Here is a 22,488-nt window from a genome sequence, read left to right on the forward strand (position 1 = left end):
GCGCTCCCGGCATCCCTCGGGCGGCGGCGGCGGCGGCGGCTAAGCGAGGCTAGGGGAGGCGAGGGGAGGCGGACCGTGCGGCCGGCCGGTAGAGGGGTGAGGGCGGCGACAGACTGAAGGGGAGCCGGGCCGGTAGGGCCGCCGCCGCCGCCATGCAGGAAATCATCGCCAGTGTGGACCATATCAAGTTCGACTTGGAGATCGCGGTGGAGCAGCAGCTCGGGGCGCAGCCGCTGCCCTTCCCCGGCATGGACAGTAAGCGCGGGGCCGGGGCGGGCGGGCATGCCCCTCGGTCCTGGGACTCCTTCCCCTCGCTCCTAAGACTCCGTCCTCTGGATCCCGGGATCCTCCGGCTCGGTCCCAGGACTCTTGGGTCCCAGGTTCCCTTTTCCTCCGGTCCTGGGACCGCTTCTCTCTCACTCGGACTCCAGAGCCCCCTGCCTTGGCTCTTTGATCCCTTGGGGCTGTTCTGAGGGAATCTTTAGGAGAGCAGGACCGTGTCCACGTGAATGAACAAGCAGGTTATCCTGGATTGGAAACTCCGCCCCCACCTCCAACTGTAAGGAAGTACTAGGATATCCCCCTGCCCTCCCCTCGCCCGCCTCTTTGAGCGCCCTCTTGCTTTTATCGAAACTGAGCCACTGGAGTTGTCCTGCTGAGGGAAGGACCACCTGCTCTGTAGGAGACCCCAGCTAGACTTTCAAACTCCATTCTCCTAGGACTTGCACTCCTGGAAGCTCATCCCTCGTTTGGGGCCTGTCCCCTACTTTTTCTGGACCCTAGCTCTAGGTCAGTCCTCACACCCAGGCGGCTGGTATGGACCCCTGGCCAGAACACCCTTTACACAGTGGCTCCTGGCTTCCCCACCTCCAACTCAGACAGGATATCTCGCACTTTAAAAGAAACCAGCAGTTTTCTTCATATCTTTTCTCCTTTTAGGACATACTTGAAAATCTAGTGCTGTAGCATTAAAACTCCAGGGGTTCTTAGAGGTCATTGAATTCAATCCACAGATGGGGAAAGTGAGACCCGGGTGGGGGAAGGGACTTGCTGAAGACCACTCAGTGCATGGCAGAGCAGGCGAGCTCTCCAGTGTTCGCTGCTGTCTCCCACAACTGCCAGAGGACTGCAGCTGGTTCTCCCACTTGTCCCTGCAGCCTCCCTCCCCTCAGGTGGCCACACGTTGCCATGCACACAGGACCTCTGAGTCTGCCCTCATTGCTGATACTTCCGTACAAGATAGTACTTACACCCAGAGACATCAGTCAAACGGTTTTATCTTATGCACACCCAAACCCTGTCACCACTGTACACCTCTTAAAAGCTGCTGCTCAAATTCAAACACACACTGTCTTACCTACCTCTTGGCACACGTGATCACTTTGTGCTTGCACATGCACATCACTCTCGCATGCCTGGCCTTTTTCTGCCTTGATGGCACTAGCTTGAGGCTGTGGAATGATCTATGCAGGGCAGCTCTTTCCCTTCCACCCTTCTCTCACCTAGCACCACAGATCCACAAACCTGTCAGGATAGGTGCAGTGGCAAGGGGCCCACATACCTCTTCCTAGGGTCAGGGACGTGCCTAGCCACAGGTGCTGCCCCGAGCTTCAGACTTGGTAGGCACCCTCAGCACTGGCTTTTCTGTAATTGTGTTCAGTATGTTCAACCTCAGCGAGCCCCCAGCCCTTCTTCACTCATCCCTGCACTTATTTGCACCGGAGTTTTGGGAAGAACTGTCAGTTTTGCCCTCGAGGCATACTCTTATCCCATCTACCTAAGACCCAATCTCCAGGACTGAGGACTTCTGACTTTAAGGAGTGAAGCAATGGTAATCTCTGAAACAATGAAAGACCAGAAATACTCTTAAATTATACATTTTTTTGGGTAAGACTTTTTAGACTCTTTGAAATGCAAATGGAATAACCCTCTCATGACCCCCTGTGACACCTCTAAGTTCTATAACGTCACCTAGCAAAATCTGCCTGCTTCCAAGAAGCCAAGGAATCTTGCGAGTTAGCACCGGGAGGCATGTACATGGGCCTCAGAGAGGCCATCAGTGGGTTTTCAGCAATTCTAAAATGCCTACTGATAGAGAACATTCATTGTTTATGAAGCCAAGGACAGTTTATTCTGGTAGCCATGGCCGGTGAATTCCTGGGCTCATCAGAACAGCTGGCCCCTGGGGCCTGCTGACTTCCACCGCACTCTGCCTGTGTGGTCTTGCTCCCCTCACCAGAACCGGCTGCATCTGTGGGAATGAGAGGCTGTGCTCCCTTAATAATTGTAGGTGGACGTTGCATATTTTGAGCAGTCCTGCTTCTGTGTCTTCACTTCCAGTCTTCCTTCTGGATTGGAGTCTCAGAGGCCCAGTTCACTTGTTTGTACTTCCTGTGAGATCATTCCCTCCCTCTGCCTTGGGTTAATGTGCCTGTGAATTAGCCCTCCTGGAAGGTGTGAGCTGGGGGTGATTAATTCTGTGATCTTGTGCTCTATCCTTCCTTTCCCTGCCCACTCTTGACTCCTTGAAAGTATCTTACAGGAGGGTCTCAAAGCACTGAGTGATGACTGGTCTCAATTTATATGTCACGTTTTGCGGGGAATGACTAAAATAAGAAGCTTTTTCCTTGCTTGGTTGGGCTTTGCATTTTTTTGCCACTCTATTTCCTGTACCCTGAACCCTTCATGGGTCAATGGCCAGAAGGGTTCCCTCCAACTGTCTTCATATGTCACCACTAGCAGTTGTACCTAGCTTTGTTTGATGTCTCTCCTTTTTCTTTCCTTTCTATAGAGTCGGGGGCTGCCGTCTGTGAATTCTTTTTGAAAGCTGCCTGCGGCAAAGGTAAGAGATTCCTGGCTTCCTGACATGCCTCCTGAGGTGGCCTTCCACCACCTTGTCCCCTAGTAGACTTATAGGCCACCAGGTCTCTGGCTTGCATTGCTTTCTGCAGACTAACAGTGTCCATAGATGAACCTATAGTTTAGGTAGGGTAGGAACTGATTGTGTGTTCTGCCTAAAACCTAAAACACAGGACTGAACATGTCACCTCACCTTCCTCATGGCCGTGAGCTGACCTGTGGCATGGAGAGAAGCCCCCAGCATGGAGGCACTGAGGAACTTTCTCAAGGTCACCGAGTTAATGAGTGGCTTAGCTCAGGCCTTTCTGATTCCACAGTCCACACAGGCTCACTATCCTCTGGCCTCTAATCAAAAGACCCCACCATACTCTGTCTCACGGAGTCTTGTTCACACTAACCAAGCCCCCAACAGAGGCTGCATGAGCCAGTCTATTCCCTAGTTCATAAGAAGTATCACTGGGCAGGACCCTACATGCCATGGTCTGGGCATTTTTCTCCCTGTAGGAAAATTATTTAGGAAACAAAATTTTAACCAGAAACTTGAAGAGGAAGCATAGAATCAGAGCAAGAGGATGGTTTTGGTGAGTTTTGCTTCTGTAATGCAGTCATTTACCACTGAAGCAGTAGACCTTCAGGTAGATCAACAAGGTCAACATCACGCTGTTTGTTCGGAACTTTATTCCCCCACTGGGCTCCTGGTCTCACTCTCCCGTCTTTGCTTAGTAATGCTGCCCTGTGATTAGCCACCTGTTAGCACTGCCGTCCTTAACACAGAGCACTTTGACAGTCTCTGTGTTGACTACTGCAGGAGCCACTAGCCACTTGTAGCTATTCAAATTAAATTAGTTAAATCAAGTAACATTTAAGATGCAGTTCTTCAGTCACACTTGTCATATTTCAAGTGCTCAGTAGCCACATGTGGCTAGCGGCTGCCATACTAGACAGCAGAGATGTAGAACATTCCATCACTGCAGAAAGTTTTATCTTGTTCTTTTCCTGTGTCAAGACCTCCTTCTGGTTGGGCCTTCCCAGTAGTCCTGCCAGACTGCCTGTTAGAAGTCTGACATTCCCAGAGAATGGCTCTGTCCCACCTCGGGGGAGTGATCACTCAGGCCCTGCCACAGACCTCCCTCCATGTGTGTACGTCGCCTTTCTTCAATTCCGAAGTTGCTCCCCTGCTTAATTCTTGAAGGCCAGGTGGGCACTTTTCACTGGAGACGGAGGCTGCCTGGAGTCCAGGCTTCTGCTGGTGGTCCTCTTTGTCCTTTAGGGTTTCCCAAACCCCAGTCTTTCTTTTACCACCCCTACAAGTTTTCCATGTCTGTGAACCACTGGAACTATTCTTAAATTAAGAAATAAACTCACCCCCTCAGGCTTGTTATGTAACATCTGTGAGATCATGAATAACTACTTATTGCCTAAAATCATGTTGCCTTCTACCAGGGAGGGCACCTCTGCCATCTTCCAGGTTGTGCCGCCTTCAGGTGGCTTGGGGAGGTGGGGGGGGGGATGAAGGCACCTCGGCTCCCCCGGGCTGAGTCCCCCCACTACCCCCAGGCTCAGGGCTGCACCTCATTTCACACCCCACCCCCATCTTCCTGGCAGGGGGCATGTGCCCATTCCGCCACATCAGTGGTGAGAAGACAGTTGTATGCAAACACTGGCTGCGGGGACTGTGCAAGAAAGGGGACCAGTGCGAGTTCCTACATGAGTATGACATGACCAAGATGCCTGAGTGCTACTTCTACTCCAAGTTCGGTAAGGTGCATGGAGCCCTGGGAAGGGTCTACTGGCTGCTCAGTGCCCGCAGAAAGTCTGTCCGCCTCTCCTGTTTTTCCAGCTTCACATGAGAAACTTAGGCAGAGCCCGCCAGCTTCAGCTGCCTCTTCCATTAGGGGGTGGCATGGTTATTCTCTGCTCATCCGTGACGTCTTTGTAGTACGTTAGTGTTTGGAGCACTTTCAAGTACTCAGGGACATTCAGACTAACAAGGGTCAGAGAAAGCAAGCGGTATAGCTGGTGGGAGACGTGGTTTCTGCCCACATCTGCCTTCTCCCTCCAGCGTGGTCACTCCCTGTGGGCGGAGTTGGTTCCTGTTCTCTGTGAGTATGATCCTGGGTAAAAACTCAACCGTCCTAAACAGCCCTTGAATATCAGGTCTCAGGGGCTGTCTTGTAGTGGCAATGATCCCTGCTCTTCACCTGGAGCCTGAGATTACTTTGAGCCCTGCTTAGAGAACTCGTGGCTCAGTTGTCCTGAGTGGCCTGCACGGAGAAGAGTGGGGGAGGGTAAAGGTGGCAGGAGAGCTGTCGTGCTCCCTGATGGAATTGGTCCCCAGGGTCTCTGCTCTGATCTGCTCTTGGAAGTTTCCTAGGAATCGGCTCTGTTGGTCAGCACAAGGGCTGGCTCTGGCCCCAGGACTTCCAGCCCCAGGCCCTGAGCAGGTGGCTGGGCAGGAGGCTGGAAGCCAGCTGGAGTCTGCAGCAAGCTGAGGAGTGCTGGGCACACTTTACACTTTCAAAGCACTGTTGTCGGTGGAGACATTAATTATTTCAGCATCCCAGCAGGCTTGGCTTGCTGCCTTGTTAATGATAGCTGTGGCTTGTTTTGTGGAAGCAGCACAAGCTGAGAAGTCAAAGCAGACAGACAGAAATAGGACCAGGCTTCCCAGCTCCCCAGGCATTGTCTGATCCGCCACATCCCCCCCTCGCCCACGGAGCACCAGAATGGGGCAGTGGCCTCCCATCTGCCCCCAGAGGCCCATCTGCCCCCAGAGGCAGGAGCCAGCCCTCCTGGGCAGGCTCTCAAGGGCACCTCTCTGCCAGCTGGCCTGGGGTTCCCTCCTTCCTTGCTGACAGCCCTGGGCCCAGCAGCCCCCACAAGTTTCTGTGACGCCCCCTTTGTCTGCCCTTCCCCCACAGAGCCTGCCCTGTGCAGACGCAATATCCACAGCTTCCATCACCTGCGCCACGGTGTTGGAAGGTCCCCCTTCTAGACTCCAGCAGGACAGTGGTGAAGAGGACAGGCCTGGTCCTTGCCCTGTGGAGCTTTTGTTCTAGTGGCCTAGGGAAAGAGGCAGCTGATAAGCCAGTGAGACAAACAGAGAAGAGAATTAGTTGTGAAAAGTGCTCAGAAGGAAATAAACCTGGGGTGAGACCACATGATGGCATGTACTTAGGCAGAGTGGTCAGGGAAGGTCTCTTGAGGGGGTTTCTCAGAGGGGAGCCGAAGGCTGAGAAGGGGTGGTCCGTGCAGAGGGCTGGTTGTGGCCCACGTGGCTGGGCCTGCAGAGGGCCTTGTGGGTCTTGGGAAGGAGTTTGGATCTCCCCTGAGTTTTGAGCACAGTTTCCACATGGATTGGAGAGGCCAAGGCTGGAGGTGGGCAGGGGCCCAGGGAGGCAGTTCCCAGTCCTGGTGGCCAGCTAGGCTGGTTGATTCCAAGAGGTGCACGTCCACAAGTGCTGTCACCAAAACAGGGACTCAGCCTTGAGTTCCCAAGTTGTCCCTACTTTTGTCCTAAATGATTGCATTTCTCAGACACCGTCCCCCCAAGCTCATAGATGTGAAGAACCATCTGAGTAGAGTAGTCATTTCCTGGTCTCAGTGGGTACATTTGCATATCTGGGTCCCCCACTGCCCGAGACACCCCCTCTGCCTGGATGGGGGCAGAAAGATGAATTTTGGTAATTGTGTACCCCGTGCCAGCCTCTGCTGGTGTCGTCGACCCTCTCGGCAGCACTGACACATAGGAGGGAAGGACCATCACAGCCACACTGTACAGGGCAGGAAACGGGCCCAGAGAGACTGCTCTGAGTCTCAGGGGTTGCCAGGCAGAGACTGGACACCAGAACCGCCTGGCCTCTCTTTGCCTTGGGAGAAGCCTAGGTGAGCCTCGCCCTGGCTCTCTTGGCATATCCCAGGTGGCTGCATGTCTGGGTTTCCCTGCAGGGGAGTGCAGCAACAAGGAGTGCCCCTTCCTGCACATCGACCCCGAGTCCAAGATCAAGGACTGCCCTTGGTATGACCGCGGCTTCTGTAAGCACGGTAGGTGCTGGGGTGGGCTGGGCCCCCAGCAAAAGGCCAGCCCTCTCTCCTCTGCCCACATGACCCTGGAGGCTGACAGCTGGCCCACCGGGGCATCACCTGCTTCCTGTCCCGTCTATCCTAGCAAAACCTGATGTATTGTGGCCAGTGAGGCTTTTTCTTACCCTTCATCTCCCTTGAGCCTCCCAAGGATGCTGTGGGTGGTGTTCTTGCCTGCATTTTTGATAAGGAGACCAGTGCTGAGAGGTTGAGTCCCTGCCTACTCTCCCCTGTGAATAAGAGGCAAAGCCAGCATTGGAAGCCATGCTCTGGCTCTCAGGCTGATAGGGGAGACACTGGAGTGTCCCCCACAGAGGGGATGTCTGCGTGACCCTGATGCTTGGCTCTGCAGGTCCCCTGTGCAGGCACCGGCACACGCGGAGAGTCATCTGTGTGAATTACCTCGTGGGATTCTGCCCAGAGGGGCCCTCGTGTAAATTTATGCAGTGAGTAACCAGCTGCTTCCCCTACACACAGCCCCAGCTCCTGGCCCAGGCCCTGCCGCTGCCCTCTGTATCATCCGGGGGTCTAGCTGGGCTTTGGTCACAGGGTGGTGTCAGTACCAGAGCTTGGGGCAGGAGTGGGAGATGGAGAAGGAACTAACCGTTTATGGCCCCTGGTGCTTCCGAGCCCAGAGGTGAGTCTGCATAGATCAACACCTAACCTTCCTTGGGTCACCGGCCATCTGAGACTCTGATGAAAGCTGTGGGCCAGAAACACACACGTAGCCTTGCATATTATTTAGGGAGTTTAGGGACTTTAATAAAGTACCTGTGCCCTAAAGGAAGGGGACTAAAGTTTCAGGGCCCCCCATGTGGAGGTCCTGAGCTTGGGGTTCCACATACAGTAGTTTGTGTAACTGGAAAGTGTAAAAGATAGAATGTTCCCTTTTCACACATGAGCACACTGAGGCTCAGAGCTTGATCACTCATCAGGCGTACCTGGTGGCACCTTGTCAAAGGCAGGTGTGTAAGCCCTCAAAGATGGGTTCTTGCTCAGTGAGGTTAGTGCCTCTCTCCCAGGTCCACTGTCTTGTCCTCAAGAGCCATCTGTCACTTTGGGTGGTTGTGGGGCCAGGCTTCTGCCAGGGACTGCAGAAGAGCCTCCACTCGTCCTGTGCTGCCTGCGTCCACACTGCTGAGCCTGCAGCAGGAACACAGTCTCCTGGTCTGTTGGGACCCTGGTCCCTGGCTCACTGCAGGCAGGTAGCCAATGCTGCCACTTGGTTCTGCTCCCTAGAGAGCCCAGGCGCCTGCAAGTGGTCCGTGGATTCCTGCCTGTGGGGCAGGCATATCACTGAGTGACTCTGCCTATAGTCAGGAAGTGCTAACACTCGAGTGAGACCCTGCAGGGCGATGGGGTTCTGTGTGTGCAGCCCTGGTGTGCGGCAGGCACGTGCTGATACCAGTGCAGCCGTATTCCTTCATTTGTGAGTGGCAGTGGCCCAAGGCTTCCTGGCTCGGTGTGGGCAGAGCTGGGTCTGAGCCCAGGAAAGTTAGTTCTGTTCTTCCCATTCTTGTGGCCTCCCAAAGGCAGAGTGGTGTGCCAGCCCCCACTGTGTCTGTGTGGTTTGTGTCACTTTGTGCTGGGGCAGCTGGGTGTGATTTTCCTAGACCCAGAATTTGAGAGCATGGCCTGGCCTCTCTCCCCCATCCCCCCTTCTCCTTCTCTTGTTCTCATCCCTCTGGTTGCCGGGTGACCAGCCCTCGATTTGAACTGCCGATGGGAACCACCGAGCAGCCCCCACTGCCGCAGCAGACGCAGCCTCCAGCAAAGGTACCGTGCCTTGGCCCCTTCTTGGCATGCATCACTTCTGGCAGTGCTCTCCCTACAGAGAGAACTGCTGTCCCACCTTGGTGTGCAGCTTGCTTTAGACCCGGCTGGAGACCTTGTAAGCGGAGGGCAAGGGAGGAGGAGGAAGAGAAGGGGAGTCTCCCCCCACCCCCCGAGTTCTAGCAGAAAAGTCAGGACAAAGCAGTTTGCATTTCCCTCTAGAGATGGAGGGCATCCAGCCCTAGAACCTCAGCACAGCAAGGCTGAGAAGGGATGAGCAGGGTGGCAGACAGAATTCAGGTGTCGTGGGACTGTCCTTGGTGAGATGGGGCTGCCTGGCTCAGCAGTGTGCATCGGGAGCTAGACTGGAGGGTGGCCCGGGCACCCTATGTCTGCTGCTTTTGCTTTTCGGTCAGACCCTTCCCTTTACAAATGGGGAAACTGAGACTCCTAGAAGGAGGGACTTGACTGAGGTGATACCGCTGGGCAGAAGCAGATGTGGGAGCAGAACCGAGAGCAACTGGTTCTCTGGCCATCGCCGTCACTGCTCCAGGGGAGGTTCCTGCTGCGGGAAGAGGGGCTGAGAACACAGGACTGAAGGCCCAGCGAATCCAGTTCTGTGGAAAAGGGGCTTCACAACGAAACAGTTGGTCTGTCCCCCTCTAGCAAGGGGAGAGAGGGAAATGCCATAGACAAATGGGGATCTGAAGCAGCTCCCCAAAACCAAGGGCACCCTGAGTTTGGTTATGGGATGGGGGGTTGGGCCCAGAGGAAGGGCCGGCCTGGGGTCAGGCAGGGTCTCCTACAGGCCCACCAAGTAAACCCACCCGGTGAGCTCAAAGCCTCACCTCCTGCCTGGTTGGGCTCTGGGTCTGTTGCCAAAGCTCCACCAGCCCCCCTCAGTGCCTGAGGCTGAGCAGCAGGATGGGGTGTGGCTGCCCTTGTCTGCTCCACTGACCTCCACACCCAGGAGTCGGTGGTACCGATCAAATTGAACTCTCTGTCAGGAAAACCAGGAATTCCTGGGTGTGGTGCAGCTGTGAGGACCTGGGACCTGGGGGTTTCCCTGCTGGGGTTCTGCATTTTCGGGAACCAAAGCCAGAACCCTCTTGGGAGGTGGCCTTGCTGTCAAATACCCACCCCCGGAGCCCCTGTCCTCCTCTTTCTTGCGTGACTCCCTAGAGGAGGGCCCTCAGCCCCTAGATGGCAGGCCAGTGTGTCAGGCTCCAACTGTTTTTCTGTGACTGTTGCTCGCCGTGTAGGCTGCTAAACATCTGGCTGAACCAAGCGTTCATCCTGACCTGAAGCTAGAACCTCAGAAACAAAAGTAAGGCCTGATCATGCCCTCGCCCCACTGCCCCAGAGACCTCCTTTTGTCTCTTTGGTGTTTTGTTTTCTACTTTTAGTTTTCGTTTTTGTGTGTCTGCATGGTGTTTTTCGGGCAGCAGCTCCTGCCATCATCACCAGATGTTTCTCTTCCGCCCGCTCTCTTGAGCTGGGCCATCATGGAAGCCCTTCTTCCTGTTGGCCATGCGGGACAAGTCCCGCCCTCTTTTTCCTGTCCCCATTGGTAGTCTGCGTGCACGTGTTTTCCACAGTAAAACCGTGTTGTGTAACTCTTTCCAGCAAAGTAACAATCCGCCATTACAAAGGTCGTCCTCCTTGATCCAGTTAACGAGTCAGAACTCTTCTCCCAACCAGCAGAGAGTCCCGCAGGTCATCGGAGTCATGCAGAGTCAAAACAGCAGCGCAGGCAACCGGGGCCCCCGGCCACTGGAGCAGGTCACCTGCTACAAGGTGAGTCCCGGGGCTGGGGACAGGGTGGGATCTCCACTCCAGTATCAAGGTCATTCCCTCATTCCCCTATGTTTAGCTGTATTTGAAAAATGGAAACATTTTTTGTTTTTGCTGATTAAGGTCACAATCTGGTTACAATCTCCTATGGTAGGCTAGAGACTATCCTACTTCTTACCACAACACACCAAGGCAAGGTAAAGGATGGTAAAAACATGCTACTGAATGAATGGATTGTGCTTTGCAAGAAAGTGAAGGAAATCTTCAAAAGGCTAGGAACAAAATGGAAGCAGAAATCCAGGAAAGAGTGGATCATTGAAGCCTCTGGCTGCTCTGGAGGCATCCTCAGATCCTGCATGGGCACACCCAAGAACAGGACATTGAATTAGAACACCTGTCCCCTGGCCCCTTTTTCCAGTACATAAAATGGGATGCTCGGAGAAAGGAAAGGGTGAACTATCCATTGAGAGTTTGTAGTTACTGGCAGGCCTTCACATGAGTTTGGGCCTGTATTCACATCCCTGGGGAGGGCCAAAAAGCTACAAACTGAGTTTTCTAATAAAATCACCCTGGGACTGATGTGCCCCTGGCGCCTGGCAGGAGCAACCCTAGTGCTCTTTGAAGAGTATATTCTCAACCCAAGCCACACAGAATTCCCAGAGCTAGAGTTCTGAAGAACGAGTTCATGATTGAAAATCACAAAACATACATGGAAACAAGCACCACTCTGAGTCCACAGAAACAGCCAACAATAGAACTAGACCCACAAAGACTTCCGATTTGGGAATTATTAGACATAAAACACAAAATTAGTACATGCTTTTTGTAAAAAGTTTTAGATGATAAAAAGTGTTTAAGGTAGAAAATGTCCCTTGATCTCATCTTTCCTAAAACAGCCACTTTATTCAGTGTGTTTTATTTTCACACTTTTTCATTTCCCTTTACACTTGGTAAATGCCATCAGGGACACCCAGACCAAATCTGGAGAACTGCTGTTCTAAACTTATTCACACAAGCCCAAGGATAACATATATTTTAATACAAATAGGAGCCTAACACGCATAACATTTTCTTTATAATATCTTATGGCACTTTCTGCATCAGTATATGGAAATCTAATCTCTTCCAGTGGCTGCATAGTAACAAGCACACCTTAACGAGTTCTCTGTAGACAATTAAGTTATTTATAGTTTTTGCTGCTAATAACTGCTGAATGGGGACACCTGGACATTTGTGAGCTCTTGTCTGATGATGTCGTTAGGAAGGTCCAAGTCAAAGGGCATGTACTTAAAATGTTCTTAGAACTTGCCCTCAAGAAATGCTGAGCCCCACGGCACTTCCCAGGGCCATGAGGTGTTCACTGAGCTCCTGCTCTGTGCTGGCCCTGCTGCGGAGACAGACTACCGCCGCTCTTTCCTGGCGGGAGCAGGCAGATGCCTGAAGACACTCAAATGAAAAGTTCATGTGCATTCAGGGAAGGCCTCACAAGGGGGATTTCTGAGCCTGAGCATAAATGTGAGAAGAGCATGGAAAGTGGGATACGGTAGAGCTGGGGGGCAGGTGGCATGCCCATGCAGAGCACACTACATTCAGCAGGGCCTCTGAAGCAAATGCTAAGTCCTGGAACCTTAGAAAGGTGGGGCTGGGGGGACCTGACCACTTGTCACCATGGGCACATTGTACTGTTAATTCCAGGGACACCTCGTGGGAATCCTAGATTCAGCCCAGGGTGGGCTGTGGAGGCTGATGGGTGGGTGAGTGCTGTGAATGGGGCCATGTAATCCCCTCTGGCCATCACATTAGCCCAAGGGCCAATTGGCAGCTACCTAGGCCACTCATCCACACGGAAGTCACACCTACAGATGAGACGACTTTGAAAACGCTGGGGTCAGGGGAATAGAGCAGGCAGAAGTGCTGGGCGGAGATTAAGCAGAGCCCCTGTTGCACACAGAAGACATGGGGTGGGGGTGGGGAGCACAGTCTGCCCCTAGCTGCCTTTTGACCTTTGTTCAGAGCTTGAGAATGGGGAGAGGCTTCAGAAGGGCCTGGATGATCAGGGCCAGTACAAGCGGGGATCAGAGCTAGGTTTCTCAGAGGTGACTATAGCTCCACTCATCCAAGTCTCACCTTTGTCCCATCTCTTATCCTGTCATCCAAACCTGTCCCCAGGGTAATTTAGACAGGTGTGTAAGAGCCAGGAAGAAAAACTTGTGCCCACTCTCAGTGTCCACAGCACTGCCTCCCCAAGTTGGGGGAGAAGCCTGGTGGCTTCTCTTATGTTGTCCTGTCTCCTGCCAGGGAGCCCCAGACGTTGGCTCAGAGGTAAGTGATTGGCCTGCTGTGTAGAGGGGCTTGGTCCCCGGACAGGCAGGGGAGCTCAGGTCCATGGGCTTCTCTCCATCCTGCCGCCTACTTGTGAGAGTCCCTCCCTGGGCAGGCCCTGTGTCCAGCGCAGGTCAGGTGTGGGCCTGTGAGGTGCTGGCAGATCATCGTCTGGTGGCCTTGTCCTCCCTTCCATCTGCTGAGTTGCTGGTTTCTACACCACTGTACTTCCCTGAGTTCCCTTTCCCTTCAGTTTGGAAGAAAATATATACCAATGAGAATTTCAGAGTCCTGTCCCCTGTTGGATATTTGGTGGGCACTGCCTTAGTTGAAAATTGCATTTGAAAACAATATTGTTTTTTCTCTCCTCCTCCCCCATCCTGCTGTTTCCAGTGTGGTGAAAAAGGACACTACGCCAACAGATGCACCAAAGGGCACTTGGCCTTTCTCAGTGGACAGTGACAGCAGCTGGAGCCAGCTCAGGGCAGCCCCCACTGTTAGGAGCGTGCATTTAACTGTCTCATGCCATGCTGGTTCAGCTGACTGGAGCTGGCCTGTGGGCACATGGGGGTCATCGTTCTGAGGGGCCATGTCCATTAGTCTATCATTTTGCTGTAATCTTGTTTTTAAAGGGGACATGTGTTCCAGTTGGGTCCTTCAAGTGGACATCATGTTTGTCTAGGTATCAGTGCCTCCTTTCTGGAATTTCCTACACACCTGCCCTCTGGGGAGGGGAGGGGAGGGAGTTGCCAGGGAAGGCTTGTGCCTGCGGTTGTGTTGGAAGCTGGCCTTTCCCCTCAGGGCCCCATTACACACCAATTCTTGGTGACCCTAGGGGCTGGTGGATCCTTCACAGCTGTGGCCAGGTCACGCCTGCTTCCTCCTTGTCCTGCTGAATCCAGAACTGTGCCTATTGATGTGATACAAGGGAGCCCCCAGTAGCAATCATGGCCCAAGTGGCCAAGGTCAAAGAGGGTGCAGGGCTCTCCAGTTCGAGGTTCTTTTTCCTCTGGGCTTTTTCCCTGGGGCACCTGCCTGACAGTGTTTAAGGTATACCTTGAGCTGGAGTTGCAGGCCTTCAGATAGATGACCAGTCCCTCTGCACCTACCTCCTGCCCATCAAGCATCTGTACTGTCACTCAGACACCTGTGGCACGTGGAGGAGACTGCCTTGTCCCTGAGCCTGGAAAATGTGAAACTCACCTGCGACCTGCTAGGCAAGTGGGCCTATCCAAATAGACAAGAACAATTTTTATGAAGTTGATTAAAGCTTGTTTTTTAAGCCATGTCTCATTACTTCAGGGACTCCACACCAAGGTGAAGACTTGTGATGGCTGCACTAGCTGTGATATTGCTGCTTTCTTGTCCCTCTCGGCAAATACAAATTTTAGAGGGAGGTGATGCTCCCAGGAAAGGCCTTTGTAGGGGCAGCTGGTCACTTCTGGGAGCTTGACCTTTGAAGCAGCCAACTGGCAAGGTCTCCTTACCTTATCTCAGATGTTCAGTGACACCTGCTCATGCTCATTCAAGTTCAGATCTGGAAGATACTGGGTGCAGCATCCCACCTACATTCCGTCCACACCACACACCCCTCAGCAAGGAACTGGTGCTGGTCTTGTGTCACCCAAGGCACTGAAGACCTCTGGAAGAAGGCTAAGGAGGAGGAGTGCTGGATGTAGGCGCAGTAGGTGGTGAGCCTGCACCAGGCCCGGGTCTTTCCCTTGCCCGCATCCTGCTAAGCTTCCCACTGGTGAAGCCTCACCAGGAGGGTAACACTTCCTGCAGCCTGGGAAGCAACACTGCCCAAGGTCTCTAGACAGTGCTGGGCCACCTCACCATGTAACCCCCGATGACCCAGGGTAGTGCAGAAAAATAGGCAATGGGAACACATTCAGGCCATCCAAAAGTCCCTTGCTGAGAGCCACATGATGGTCAAGGATGAAGTCCAACAGTCTTAGGAACACAGGTCCTCTGATTTATACCATAAAGCATCAGGCAACAAAAGGCCAGAGTGTGTCCAAATGCCCATAGCTGCCCACAGTGCTCACAGCAGGGGACAGACCTGGGCACTGCTGACAGGGAAAGTCCAGATGACAGCCTGTCCCCCGACTGAGCTGGGACACATCACCGAGTTGTGGTTTGGGAAGCCCCCCAAGGCTTCGTGGGTCAAGGCCTTGGGCTGTGTGACAATCCCCACCTTGTGCAGCGGGTACCCCTAGAGTGTGGGACAATGGCTACAGCAGGCAAGCAGCACACATACCAGTCATCTTTTATTTGGAGGTTAATTCTCACTAGGATATGAAAGGATTCAGCAATGATCGAGTTCCTCACAGAGGGTGCTGGGCCAAGGAAGTCAAGGTCACGGGTACAGAGTGCACCCCCCTGCATGGGCCCCTCTTCAGTGGTACTTGCGTCGCCGCTCGTGTTCTGAAGTCAAGAAGGCAAAACAGTGTCTTAAAAGGTTATAGTGAGAAGGAGGAATGGAATTTAATCTCTCAACCATTTAAAAATACTAATTTGTAATTTTAAATAAAATGGGATGATGCCTTTTTATATTCACTTTTTACAAAAGGAGCTGTCCCTGCTTTTAACTTTATGGAGTCTTATTTGTGAATAAAGTTTGTACTCTTACAAAAAAAAAAGGCTATAGTGAAAGCCCGAGATGACAGCCACAGCAGTACCAAGCCTTCCTGAACATTCCTTTCAGGACATGACCTGGAATCTGTCTTCCAGTGTCTCAAAGGAACTGGCAGACCTGGGGGCACAAAGGTACCTCAGGAGCCAAGAGGAACCTGGCCAGCTTCTTCCTTTCCAGAAGGACCACCTGCTCAGACAAACAGCCCCCAAGAGCCTGTCCCTCAGAGGCAGTGTCGCCCTAGTACAGCACACTGGCAGAGGCCTGGACACTGTCAGAAACAGGCTGTGAAACCCTGTAAAAGGCCACAACTGACATTGTTCCCAGCATCTCCCACCAGATAAGTTCCTCTCAGGCCACAAAGCCAGAACAGCCATGCTTTTCTGGAGCACTGTACAGACACCAGATCATACCACTCAACCTGTTTCCCTCTTCACATTGGCTGCTAGGAAGATCAAGCCACATTATAGCAGAACCTGCAGTATCTTATAGAATGCTTCCTAATTATTAACTTTACCGTAGGCTTCATCTTGTTTTTCTTATCTATGTTCTCCGTCACAATTTTCTCACTTAAAGCAATATCCCATATACTGTACTCTGATAAGTCCATCCAATTCTTTTAGGGAGAAGTGTAGGTAAAGAACATATGGTCCCTCAGCCTTAGAGGATGGACTGCTATATCTAACAAAGTGAGCCAATACCACCCTCTGTTGGGAAATCGAAGGCAAGACAGTCCAAGAGGCACTCACTGAGCTCCTTGTAAGAAATGCAGTAGTTGAAAAGCACGTAAGCCGCCAGCAACATAGTAACCCCAGAGAAGCTCCCCTTCTTCACATTGATGTACTTGTTGTAATACCGGTAGTAACCTGCAAACACGAGAGGAGCTCACTGCGCTGCTCTGCTGCGAATGCTTCACATCATCCGCAGTTGAGCCTGGCCGAAATCCAGGGACCCAGTCCTGCCCTGCTGGTACTCACCCTACATTCACTGGTTGATTAAGGTGAAAAGCACAAATACCGGCAGTGTCTCTGATCCCCACAGCCCCAGACCAGCTCCTGAGCTAGGCCCACCTCTGTTCTGCCTCTACCCCACCCCTTGGCCTTGATCTTGTAGATGTGGCTCAGCTTGTTGGCCTTTGGTCCTACTTCACCCCCACCTCCAGACTTGGGGATCCCATTACCCTAATTCTGACCCAGACTCCAACCTCCCAGTAAGGGCCACACTGCTGTGGCCAGCTGGGCCCGTGGTGAAGAGGAAGGCTTCAAGTTCACTTCACTGGGTGCCTAACCACATGCACTCAAAGAGACCTGAAGACCCAGAGACTTGTTTTTGTTTACATACACACATAAGGCTCTGACCTCTTTGAAAGGCTCCAGCAATGCCTTTAGGGGTGAAATCCCGCATCAAAATCCAGCTTGGCAGCTCCCCTAGTTTGACATCCATGAGTTTCTTCTCCTTCACTGGTACTGAAAGGGAAGAGCAAAAAAACACACCCCCTGAATAACCTCCCAATAAGACAAATAGTATCCTTTTATGCCACTATTTCAACCATTCAATAAAAGTGCATAATGTAACTACATAGAGGCTGCACATAAATAATATTACAAATAAATACATCAAATCCACCATTTTAAGCCTGAGTCTATATAATGGCGGAACTGCTGCAGCGAAAGCTTTATTAACCTACAGGGTGTCTGAATAAGTTTGCTGGGAGTAACTCAAGGGGTGTGAGGAAGAAAGCAATAAAGTGGAGGACAGAATAGATTACTGCACAGCTAACATTTATGTTACACCACTGTCTTACTTAATCTTCACAACAAGTAGTTGATGCCTTTCCCTTTGGGAAGGGAGGGAGAACAGACTCAGGGGGGTTGGGCAACTTGGCCAAGGTCACACACAGCATGGTGGCAGGACTCCTCAGGAATGGCCCCCATGTCCCTGAAGCCAATCTGAGGGTGGCCTTGTCCAACCCCTGGGGACCTGTGGCTGGAGAATGTATGGTAGGGAACACCGAAGGAGAACAATGTGATATGCCCTCAAGTGTGTCACTCCCTTTAAGGAGCACCAGTCCCCTCAGTTGTGCCAGCCTGAGTAAGCCCCCTAAAAAGAACCTAAGCTACTTCCACCTCAAGCATCCTACCTGGAACCACAGAGACAAATAAGAGACAACATATTCCAAGAAGTCAAATGACTTAGTAAAAACCACTCCAGATGACCCAAGGGGACCCAGACCATATTCCAATGAGTCTGAGGACAAGGAACAGAAGGGCTCCTGGCAGAGGAGCCACATTGTACTCATCTCTGGCCCAGAGGAAACCGGGGAGGGTCAGACCTGTGGGTGTCCAGGAGATGCTCATAAGGAGGGGCGGTATCCCCATCCCTGTCCCCCACCACACCCACAAAGAGCTATTTTAAAAGCTTTTAGCAGGTGTCCTCTCCAGGGCAAGGAGTCAAGGACCACTGCGCCTTCTTAAAGATTACCACAGGAGGAGCCAGACTAAATCACCTCAAGGTTTCTTCTCCATTTTGGGATCCTTCAGGACTGGCCCCAAGAGTCCAGTGTGGGGGATCCCACAGGTCTCCTGACATCTCCCCTTACACTTAACAAGAGCAAAGGCTTTTAGGCCATAAACAGAAATGCAAGGCTCAATGGCCAGCTTCTACTCTGCTCCAGGTCCTGTGAAGAAGCAGACACAGGCCTTGATGAGTGTAAAGACTGAGTGTCCAGAGCCCACAAGTGACAGGCGGAGGCATAAGCCTATGACTTGCACGCATGGCTTTAGGAACACAATTTAGGGCACTCTCCCCCAACAAACTGGCCCTTAACCTTCCGCCTAGGCTCATCCAACAAATATGGAGCACCTACCATACACCAGGCCACATGCTAAGCACTGTGGATGCAGCACTGAGTTAACATTCTACTGGTGAACCATGGATCTCCTATGCTACTCATCTCCCCACAATCCCTTTCTGTTTCTCACATGAAACCGGATTATTCTCACCCGAGGGCCTTTGCATTTGCATTGCCCCTAGAACACCACAATCTATCTCAAATAAGCACCACCACTTCCTTCCTGTATAACCATTGAGCCAGTTTCCTTATTTATGAAATAAATGGCTTATTCCAAGCATTAGGTGAGAAGTGATGTAAAGGTATTTGGAATAGCACCTGGAACACTGCAAACTGTGGTCATTACTGTTGAAATCTCACTATGAAACATCCAAATGGGGGGAGGTAGAGAAAGAAACAGCATTTACACTGAACTTTTAGACATTTTAAGCATATAGGACTTCAGGAATTAATCATACCCTTTAGTTCTTTTACAAACAGAAAATGTAATTAGTTTGAGAATATTTACAAAATATGAGGTAGTCTCAAAGATATTTTTCCCCCTCAAAAAAAAAAAAAATGACTTTCAGGATACATTCCAAACCTCTATTGGAGAGTTCAGTGTCAATGATATTAAGCTCAACACCAATCAATATCATACAAGAATGACCTTCTGTCATCTTGCCTGGGCTAGTTCTTGAAAAGTTTAACAAGCACACATCTCAGTTTTGTTTTCACCTGGAATGGCAAGCTTTTAGTACAAGGAAAACTATACTTCCTTTCTTTTTGAATGTGAACATGGTCAATACTTGTGCCACACTTTTAAAGTCTTCCTCTTGCATGCAGTGACGTGCTCAAGCACATCATTCTAAAACAAACCACTGGCTTTAAACACAGCCATGTGGTAGGGAGTGGGTAATAAAAGTAGACATGGAAATAGATGGCAGTGATGTTGCTAACTGCTGAAACTTGGTAATGAGTGTAATGCATTTGTTACTTTATTGTTTCCTTTGTATCTGAAATCTTCCATCATAGTCTTAAAATGCTTTTTAAAATAGAACTATGTTGGAGGAGATGCGCCAAAGAAAAATGATAATTTTTTTTTTTATTTTTAGAAACCAGGATCTCACTCTATTGCCCAGGCTAGAGTGCAGTGGCGCAATCACAGCTCACTGTAACCTCGAACTCCTGGGCTCAAGTGATCTTTCCACCTCAGACTCTTGAGTAGCTAGAGCTACAGGTACGTGCCACTACACCTGGCTAATTATTTTAATTTTTATATTGATGAGGTCTTGCTGTGTTGCCCAGCCTGGCTTCAAACTCCTGGCCTCAAGCAATCCTCCTGCCTCAGCCTAAAAACAGTATTTTAAATCAAAGTATTTTGACTGGTATAAGGCTGGTGACAAGGCCAGGTGTGGTGGCTCATGCCTGTATTCCTAACACCCTGGGAGGCCGAGGCAGGAGGATTGCTTGAGGTCAGGAGTTCCGGCTGGCCTGAGCAAGAACAAGACCCCATCTCTATCAAAATTAGAAAAACTTAGCCAGGTGTGGTGGTGCGCACCTGTAGTCCCAGCTACTCTGGAGGCTGAGGCAGGAGGATTGCTTGAACCTAGGAGTTTGAGGTTACAGTGAGTTGTGATGACACCACTGTACTCTATGCAGGGTGACAGAGCGAGAGTCTGTCTCTAAATAAATAAAGAAAGAAACTCACTTCTGGACCCAGTGAAGCTATTTTTTTCACATCCACATAAACTATGCAAATATTCTCTGCATTCTCATGATAATGTTCAGGGGCTGGGATGGTGCCTAGCACACCACAGGAGAAAAAAAGCCAACAATTTAAAATTTATTTTTCTACCTGTTTCTACCTTTGCATTATGAAGACAAGAGTGTTTCCTTAAACAAAAAGCAGGAAAAAAAAAAAAAAGAACACATTAGCCTTAAAGAGAGCCAAGTTCAGCATCATCACAAAACTCCAAGGTACCGTCCTATTCATGATAGGTGCATCCACTGACTCCCAAGAATTGCTCTTTTAGTGAAAGACAGACAAAGGCCTCAGTCCTTGGCAGCCATATGAGAACCCCTTTTCCCCCCACCCCCACACCCTCACCACTCCTCTGCAGTGCTGGAACATCCATCTGCAATCACTGATTCACACAAGAGATGCTGTAGAGTGCAGTGACAAGCTACAGAATCTGGAACCAAGTTTCTGGGTTTAGTGCCACTTTGTAGCTGTGTGCCCTTGGGCAAGGTACTGCTGTCTTAGTTTTGTCCTTTGTAAAACAAGGGTAATAACAGTACCCACTTTGGTACTTGGCTCCAGGTACTACGTAAATGAGAACTATTATTTTCTGCCTGATCATGAGCTACCTGAATGTGGGAACATCCCCACACACAGTTCCCGGTACACAACAGACTCTCAGTAATGGTTGTGGAACAAGCACAGGTTCTTGAGAGGAGAAGTGATTTTATGACTTGAAGCAAACTGTTCACTTATTATGGAGCTGCATGGAAATGCCAAGTGTCTCCTGGGTGCTAAATCCAACGCAGAAGTTAGCCAGAGAGTAAAGATTTTAGACTTTGCAGGCCGTATAAGATCTCTGTTGCACAGTTTCTTTTTTAAAAACATAAAAACCACTCTTAGCTCAGGGCCAAACAAAAAACAGGCCGCAGGAAATCCAGCCCACATGGTTTGCTGACCTCTAATTCTATCGACTGCTGATAATTCATATTTCCCTCACTTTATTGATGCTAATGAACTAGTTCCTTTGTGCTCTGGCAACAGACACCACCTAAAAGATCATCAATACTTAAAGAGATACGGATTCCAATTTCTTCACCTGGGGTGATGCTAAATGGGCCAGGCATATGACATGACCTTGCCCAAAGATCACAGAGTAAAGCTGGGATAACCAGCGCACCCCAACTGAGTGCTCAATTGTGGGCCAGGAGAAAACACATGAGCCTTACACACACTGGCCGTGTCCCAAGTGTCTTTCATATACTATACTGTTTAATCCTCAATCTAGAGCGCCCTTCACTACAACGCTGTGCTTTAATTAAGATGCCAAGCCTCAATGCTTCAATGCTCCCTTTTCACATCTTGTCTCCTTTAAACAACACAACCACCATGGATGAGGAATATTCTCACGCCCATTTTACACAGAGAAAAACACCCTCACTCTCACCTTTTCTGACCCCCTATTTATTTTTGCAGGCTGAGAGATTAAGAATATAGAAACTCAGGTAAGACATACATGGGTTAATCAAAACTCCGCCATTATCAGCTGTGTGACCCCAGACAGGCCACACCACATCTCGGACCGTTATTTTCTTCATCTTTTAAATGGGATCAATGTTCCCGACACTGCCCCCAGACTAGGCCACTATAAAAATCTAGGGCTAAAACATGGTTTCCTTATTAAAAAAAAAAAAAAAATTCAACGTGTACAGCCGGATGAGCGTAGAGATTACACATGCGTGTCACCGAAAAGCCTGCTGGCCATACGGCTCTCCTTGCGAATAAAGCTCACTTATCATGAGGCCCCAGGTTTGAATCCCAGCTCAGCCCCCTAACGAGTTGTGACCTTGAACAGGTCACTTCACCTCTCTAAGCCTATTTGACATACATGAACCGAACCTTAGTTGGTGTCGGGTCCCATCTTAGGCATTCGCTCCTCCTAGAGTTTAATTTGACCTTCTACTTCGGGAAGAAGGATAGAAGCTCCGCGTAGGGTCCACACGCAAAGCGCCTGGGTCGCGGCGAGGAGGAAGGAAGCTACTCCTCAGCGGAGAGGGAAAGTGCCTAAGGCTGCGCATTCCCAGGCCCGGAGCCGCGTGCCGCAGCTGCCCTCTGCCCTCACCCTGCACCCCGAAACCAGGCGGCGCGGGCCCTGGGCAGCAGGAACCCGCGGATGGGAGAGCCGAGGGTCAGACAGGATAGGACCTCTGGAGTTAGGGCCCAGTACGTCTCAAGGGAGGCCGCGGCGAAGTCTCTGAGCGATGGGCAGGCGGCTCTGCAGCTCCTTCCCCTCCCAATACGGCTCTGGGCCCTGAACCCCAGCTCTTGCTTCCATCGCGGCCTCCAAAGCGCCCTGCCTAAGGCCGGACACTCACCGACTGACGCCATCTTGGAGCCCTGATGTCCGCAGTGCCCAGCCGCGTGAGGGCTGCTGGGTAGGGAGACACGCCC

General features: G+C 51.1%; 2 protein-coding genes across 4 annotated transcripts; one reads left to right on the forward strand and one right to left on the reverse strand.

Annotated features, from left to right (window-relative positions):
- Nucleotides 1-7: 7 nt before the first annotated feature.
- Nucleotides 8-14,113, forward strand: CPSF4 (cleavage and polyadenylation specific factor 4). 3 transcript variants are annotated; one of them, XM_045541343.1, is made up of 8 exons: nt 8-255; nt 2,792-2,842; nt 4,465-4,617; nt 6,808-6,903; nt 7,295-7,388; nt 8,646-8,718; nt 10,342-10,512; nt 13,225-14,113. In XM_045541343.1, the coding sequence occupies exons 1-8, from the start codon at nt 153-155 to the stop codon at nt 13,291-13,293; spliced, it is 810 nt and encodes a 269-aa protein (XP_045397299.1). In that variant the 5' UTR covers nt 8-152; the 3' UTR covers nt 13,294-14,113. The 3 variants fall into 3 exon arrangements, with proteins under 3 accessions (XP_045397299.1, XP_045397300.1, XP_045397301.1); XM_045541344.1 differs by having other exon boundaries at nt 10,417-10,512; XM_045541345.1 differs by having other exon boundaries at nt 10,420-10,512.
- A 975-nt stretch (nt 14,114-15,088) lies between these two features.
- ATP5MF (ATP synthase membrane subunit f) lies at nt 15,089-22,488 on the reverse strand. The gene is made up of 4 exons (XM_045541350.1): nt 22,413-22,488; nt 16,825-16,932; nt 16,216-16,332; nt 15,089-15,258 (listed from the first exon to the last, which is right to left on the reverse strand). The coding sequence occupies exons 1-4, from the start codon at nt 22,423-22,425 to the stop codon at nt 15,230-15,232; spliced, it is 267 nt and encodes an 88-aa protein (XP_045397306.1). The 5' UTR covers nt 22,426-22,488; the 3' UTR covers nt 15,089-15,229.

Source organism: Lemur catta, chromosome 2 (assembly GCF_020740605.2).
Source record: "Lemur catta isolate mLemCat1 chromosome 2, mLemCat1.pri, whole genome shotgun sequence".
Lineage (NCBI taxonomy): Eukaryota > Metazoa > Chordata > Mammalia > Primates > Lemuridae > Lemur > Lemur catta.

Coding starts and splice junctions, on each gene's coding strand:
- CPSF4 (XM_045541343.1), top strand. CDS start 153: ATGCAGGAAATCATCGCCAGTGTGGACCATATCAAGTTCGACTTGGAG. Junction 256..2,791: donor GCCCTTCCCCGGCATGGACA/GTAAGCGCGGGG, acceptor TCCTTTCTATAG/AGTCGGGGGCTGCCGTCTGT. Junction 7,389..8,645: donor CCCTCGTGTAAATTTATGCA/GTGAGTAACCAG, acceptor CCGGGTGACCAG/CCCTCGATTTGAACTGCCGA.
- ATP5MF (XM_045541350.1), bottom strand. Junction 16,333..16,824: donor TGCTGGAGCCTTTCAAAGAG/GTCAGAGCCTTA, acceptor TCGTGTTTGCAG/GTTACTACCGGTATTACAAC. Junction 15,259..16,215: donor CATTTCTTACAAGGAGCTCA/GTGAGTGCCTCT, acceptor TCTTGACTTCAG/AACACGAGCGGCGACGCAAG.